At 37.1% G+C, this 6714-nt stretch overlaps 1 protein-coding gene across 1 annotated transcript in view; it reads right to left on the bottom strand.

The window, feature by feature from the left end:
* The window catches only part of LOC106475408 (WD repeat-containing protein 86-like), a gene marked incomplete at its 5' end in the record, with an annotated part of 11531 nt that extends 5785 nt beyond the window's left edge, over positions 1–5746 (bottom strand). Inside the window, 2 exons of the mRNA XM_013936091.1 lie at positions 2725–2860; positions 5582–5746. Coding sequence (XP_013791545.1) covers positions 2725–2860; positions 5582–5746 — 301 coding nt within the window. The remainder of the gene's footprint in view (positions 1–2724; positions 2861–5581) is intronic.
* Between the last annotated feature and the right edge of the window lie 968 nt (positions 5747–6714).

Raw genomic sequence — 6714 nt, forward strand, 5'->3', positions numbered from 1 at the left:
GGGCTAGGTATTGAAAGTTGAAAGTAAAACTTGAATGTTCTGTTGGTGATTATTCGGTTAAATGTAATAAACATTAATTTTATTTTTGCTTCTAATTTCTGTTTTTTTTGGGGGGGGGCTTGGGGAGAACCCGGTCTCGGTTGACACCCGGCCCCGCCCGAAGTTTAGTGACCGGGTAAGGTAAATGGTACTGAGGTCTTGCATCACTATGATAACTTGAAACTCGAGAAAGAACCTCTCTAAACACGTTATGAAATCATTAGAATATTATATTTTTATCATAACGTATTTATGTGTTTTTAGCTAGTATTTAGGGCCCACATGTAGAATCCCCTACTGGTCAAATTATGATGTCACCCGTGACCATGTGATAGCCCTAATCCTAACCCTAACTCTAATCCTGAAGTTTTTATACAAAATGATAAAAACACTATAAACCGAGTGCTTTCGAAAGTTGGTATTTTCTTCTGATTCTCAGTTTAACCCTGAAGAAGGAAGATCCAACTTTCGAAAGTACTCGGGTTACAGGGTTTTTATCATTTTGTATCAAAACTTCTTGAACCTATGTGTTTTTTTTGACAACCTAAACATTTTATGTGGGGATTCTATAGTTATATCATATTTAAAATAAAGCACCTTGTATTAAAGCCCCCCCCCCCCAGTGGCACAGTGGTATGTCTGCGGACGGGTATCGAAACCTGGTTTCTAGCGTTGTAAAAAGCTACACAATGGGCTATCTGTGCTCTGCCCACCACGTGCTTAATTCCAAACAAAATTAAAGTCGGTGCAATATAATATTATTATACCTTTACTATTAACTCTACATACAATTTGTATTTTTATTGTCTAGGTGCTTAATGTGCTGAGTACTTGAAATCATAGTACGAGAAAGAATCACGGCTTCTTGATTTGGCGTAACCATGGCATCTAACATTGCTTGAATCAGTGTGTATATAAACAGCACTGGTGATGATGGTGTTAGTTTATAGCAGAATATGACGTAAAGATGTTGAATTAAAAGTATTTAAAAATGTGACTGATTTTGTTATCTTAATAACCAAATCTGATCAAGGTTCGAAGGGTTGGAGCCACCACAAGAGGGCGTTTCTTTAAACTGCGACCTGTGGTAGGTTTAAGTCCCGATCTTTTGTTAGTTACACGGAAGTCTTTCTTTCGTTCACAGTGTTAACTCCTCACCAGCCGAGCCAATGTTGTTGATGTAGTTAGTAAACGCAAGTTGGTCACACATCTTTAATGAGTGGCTAACTGCATCTCAGGTAGATTTGGACACAAGACGCCAATTAGCTAAGCCTTTCTGTGCCTACTGACACGAGACTGCATGTTATTAAACAGTGGTTTGAAGGTCTGAATGACATATGTAAACCTGAAGAAATGATGTACTTTCATCAGTGGTTTCAAAATATAGGTTTATTTCTATTTTGGAGTTAAATAAATCCAACAAGTTTGCTAACTAATTATACTGTTTCCCACAGGAATTATAAAATGAACAAGAAGACTTCTTAAAACTGTTGGGATTATCTATCTCTTCTTAAAGGTAACTGTTGGGATTAGCTGTCTCTTATTAAAGGTTCACGTGGATTATCTATCTCTTATTAAAGGTTCATGTGGATTATCCATCTCTTATTAAAGGTTCACGTGAATTATCTATTTCTTATTAAAAGTTCACGTGGATTATCTATTTCTTATTAAAGGTTCACGTGGATTATCTATCTCTTATTAAAGGTAACTGTTGGGATTATCTACCTCTTATTAAAGGTAACTGTTGGGATTATCTATCTGTTATTAAAGGTTCACGTGGATTATCCATCTCTTATTAAAGGTTCACGTGGATTATCTATCTTTTATTAAAGGTAGCTATTGGGATTATCTACCTCTTGTTAAAGGTTCACGTGGATTATCTACCTATTTTTAAAGATAACTGTTGGGATTATCTACCTCTTTTTAAAGGTAACTGTTGGGATTATCTACCTCTTATTAAAGGTAACTGTTGGGATTATCTACCTCTTATTAAAGGTTGGTGCGGATTATCTCTTATTATTTAGATTTCCTTAGTTCGTTTCAAGTTTAACTAGCAAATCGAGATCCATTTTATGTGTTCCAGATATTCTACATATGGATTGTGATTTTCACCAACTTACAAGAACCGAATTATTGTGCTTTTTTGTTTTACAAAATACCCATTTTGTCAGATTTCTGTACACGTTTTACATACGAAATACTCATTTTGTCAGATTTCTGTACAGGTTTTACATACGAAATACTCATTTTGTCAGATTTATGTACACGTTTTACATACGAAATACCCATTTTGTCAGATTTCTGTACAGGTTTTACATACGAAATACCCATTTTGTCAGATTTCTGTACAGGTTTTACATACGAAATACCCATTTTGTCAGATTTCTGTTACAGGTTTTATATAAGAAATACCCATTTTGTCAGATTTCTGTACAGGTTTAACATACGAAATACCCATTTGGTCAGATTTCTGTACAGGTTTTATATAAGAAATACCCATTTTGTCAGATTTCTGTACAGGTTTTACATACGAAATACCCATTTTGTCAGATTTCTGTACAGGTTTTACATACGAAATACCCATTTTGTCAGATTTCTGTGCAGGTTTAATATAAGAAATACCCATTTGGTCAGATTTCTGTACAGGTTTAACATATATTTTAATTATTCGTACGGAATACTTACACATCCCATCAAGGTACCGCATACTGGAAACGGTGTGTCCGTGACCACAGTAAATTCTGGTACACTCTCCGAACTCTATTACCCACGCTCGTGCAGTTTTGTCTGAACTGCACGAATACATCATACGGTTATGAACCTGTGTACGAGAATATGTTTATTGTATAGTTCTAATAACTTAAATTATACCTCAATTATAAATCACATAATTTATATAAACATGTCACTATATATCCCAAATGTTGTTGTATAGTACACACCATTTCAGTAGGAAGAAAGCTGCCTTTCATCGTTAATCGTACCCTAAACTTGCCACCATCCATTACATTATATCTGGTGGAAAACACCACAACACCTGTTGCAATAAATTTTTAGGTTTAGTGAGGTTTTGGAGTCTGGTCTTTTTTTTTTTCTTTCGTGTAGTATTCAGAAGCACATTAAAGTAGCCCAATTAATTCATATTGGAACTCTAGGCTTGGTAGGACACATTCAATATGTTGTTTGCCCTAAATTATTGCTGGACAAAATATGGGGTATAATGCATTATAATCCTAAAAAAAAGAAATAACCCACCTCCTTGGAATTCCACGATTGCAGGTAGGGCAGCATTGTGTAATGTGTCACAATACAACAATAACTTATGACACCATTGCTCATTATCTATGAGCCAAGTCCAAACCAGCTAAAACAGACCTTCAGCCTTTAACAGTTGGAATGACACAGTCATACTTCAAGTTACCATCAAGCCCAAAATCACCCACCCATGGCCAAAACAAAAACATTAGAGGGACTGATTGCTATAGATAATGGTTTACTCATTAGTATTCGTCACCGAATTTCGACGCACAAGGCATCATGAAAGTTCATGCTTTGCGTAAAATCAAAGGCTTGTTAGCTGCTGTCTGTCTGCGAAATCTATCAGTAACTGAGGTCTCATTGGGTGTGCTGCCTGCGCTTCTGAATTCATGGGCGTTGGACTTAATGCCAAATGTTTCACTTCTAACATTACGTACTTTGGCCTATTACGCTCTTTAAAGCCCCATTAACTCTTTTTCACGTAGAATATTGATTACATCTGATCCAATGAAAACCCATCCATTACAGGCTTTTTGGTAATACAGTTTAGTTAAATATATTTATTTTTTGTGACAACAAAAATCACACAATATTGTTCAAGTTTTATAATTAGTTATTTAATTTTACATTTTCAAATTCAGTGTAAAATATAAGATAAAGACCTATAGTTCGTTTTGTAAAACCAGGGATTTAATAGTAGTAATTCTAATGCAATTAAAGAGGTTAAAATTCACGGGCAAAGGCAACTAGTCTCCGCCACGCAATCTCAACATGGCCAATTTTGAGACCAGAATAATCGTGAAAAACACAGAAAAAAATCGAAAAACGTCTATATCACTGCTTGGGACCTGCAAGAAGGCATCTTTGTACCAAATCCCATGTAAGTTGGTTGAAATACACATGGCTAGTTCAAAAATCCCAAATTGTGGTTCCTCGCCGAAAAATGTAACAAAAATCTAAAACTGTTTATATTTCTGTTTGGGAACTGTACCAAATCCCATCTTAATTGGTCCAAATACTGCTGCGTAATTGACCCCCAAACCTAAAATTGTGCTTTTTTTGTAAGCTCTGACTTCCCTAAAAAGACTCACAATGAGAAATCCAATTTTTTTTGTAAGTCACTATGTTCGGCCCTTTGTGTCAATTTTCATCTCGATTGCTCTAAATATGACGGCACAGGCGCCCAAAATATACACTTTTGGGATGTTCTAGACTTTGACCCCATAAACTCCTTAAAAAGGTCTGAATATAATAAATAAATAAAGGACGTCTGAGCTTATTGGAATCAAATCCAATAAGCTTTCCAACTTGGAATCCTACCGAGTTTCAAATCAATCCGAAAAGAAGTGAAGGAATGGCGGTCGGTTGAAGAGTGTTTGGGAAGAAACAGAATAACGGTATGTCTGTCTGTCTGCGGAGACATAAGTAGAACCCAAAAAATGAAAGACGTGTGTGGAATCACGAGTAAAAAAAAAACTTTGTTTGAAGTGCAGTAAGTTAGTTCTTTTAAAATAATATACAATTTTAATTATGCTTTTATATCTCTAGGAGAAATATAGATGCCATAATTAACCAGTTTTCATTCATTTTACTCTCAAAGAGCCGTTTACTGATCGGTAATTAGCAGCTCACAGTACTTCTCGCTCATACTCCACCGAGTCCCCCGGTGGGACAAGCGGTAAGTCTACGAACTTACGATGCTAGAATCCGGGGTTCGATTCCCCGCGGAGGATACAGCAGATTGAGGCTCTGCTCTAAAACAAACACACACGTACTCCAACGACACGTATTTGCTGGCTCTATGTTTGTTTGTTTTTTGAATTTCGCGCAAAGCTACACGAGGGCTATCTACGCTAGCTGTCCCTAATTTAGCAGTGTAAGACTAGAGGGAAGGCAGCTAGTCATCACCACCCACCGCCAACTTTTGGGCTACTCTTTTACCAACGAATAGTGGGATTGACCGTCACATTATAACGCCCCCACGGCTGAAAGGGCGAACATGTTTGGTGTGACGGGGGGATTCGAACCCGCGACCCTCAGATTGCGAGTCGAGTGCCGTAACCACCTGGCTCTATGATATATATATATATAAATTATACAATAACTGCCGAGTTTAGTTATCTGGAGTTTTATGTTTGATGCTTTTCACATCAGACATCGAAAGATGTAAACTATTCAACATCTCGACTAAAATTAAATGATGCAATTAAATGTTGCTTGGGTATAACTTGTAATTCGCTAGGATACGGAGTAAGTAAGGATTTTATCAAAATCATATTCTTACCAAGAGATGAAAAACTGGGCCGTCATGCCCTTTTAACTCCTGCAATAACTGACCCGTCAAAATGTCCCAACAAAGAATCATACCATCTCCACCACCAGTATAAAGTCGCTTGGCACACACGTCTGTGGCAAGAGCATTTACTGTTAGTTTGTGTTTTCCAAAAACCTGTCAAACACAACAAAGAAGTTAAAAGTCACTTTCGATAACAACAACAAAAATGACATTTTGTTTTTCATAATTATAATACAAAACGTATTAGTAAGATCCTCGAACCCCCCCAGTGGCCCAGCAGTATGTCTGCGGACTTACAACGCTAGAAACCGGGTTTCGATACCCGTGGTTGGCAGAGCACAGAGAGCATTGTATAGCTATGTGCTTAACTAGAAATAAACATACAAACTTTTTTGTTGCAATCCAGTCGAAGAGTGGTGATTTACATGCAATGGTGGTAAAGAGGCTTAGTAAGCAGTTGTATTTCATAATCTTCGTTATTTTCAGGAAAAAAAAAATCACATGGTTCACACCTTCTGGTAGAGTTATTACGTCAGAGAACTTGTTGGTGAGATGTTCTCTTAGACCGTGATTATAGAGCATGCAATGCGCGAAGATTATGCGAAGAAAACAGAGTTTTGGAGGATTTATTTGTATTGATCTAAGAAGCTGGGAAACAAACAAGTTACTCGAATGTTGACTGCCAGTTGAACGCTGAGGGTTGTGAAGTAAGTTAAATAACTTGGTACCTGAAGTAAAATTCGAGCACGGTAATTCACAAGAATTCAATGTACAACAAAAGTCTCGTTGCGCATGACCAAACAGAAGATGAGCCGTTGAAAGTTGCACGTGCAGATTAGATGTACGAAGCAAACCTCTAGACTTGTTAAAATCTTACCAGTGATACAACATTTAAAAAATGTCACGGAGCAGGTATCGAACATTTTTACCATGGGATGTATGGTTACAGCTATAATGGTAAGATTGTTTGTTTTTCAATTTCGCGCAAAGCTACACTAGGGCTATCTGCGCTAGCCGTCCCTAATTTAGCAGTGTAAGACTAGAGGGAAGGCAACTAGTCATCACCACCCACCGCCAACTCTTGGGCTACTCTTTTAGCAACGAATAGTGGGATTGACCGT

The sequence above is a fragment of the Limulus polyphemus genome, unplaced genomic scaffold (genome assembly GCF_000517525.1).
Source record: "Limulus polyphemus unplaced genomic scaffold, Limulus_polyphemus-2.1.2 Scaffold8533, whole genome shotgun sequence".
Lineage (NCBI taxonomy): Eukaryota > Metazoa > Arthropoda > Merostomata > Xiphosura > Limulidae > Limulus > Limulus polyphemus.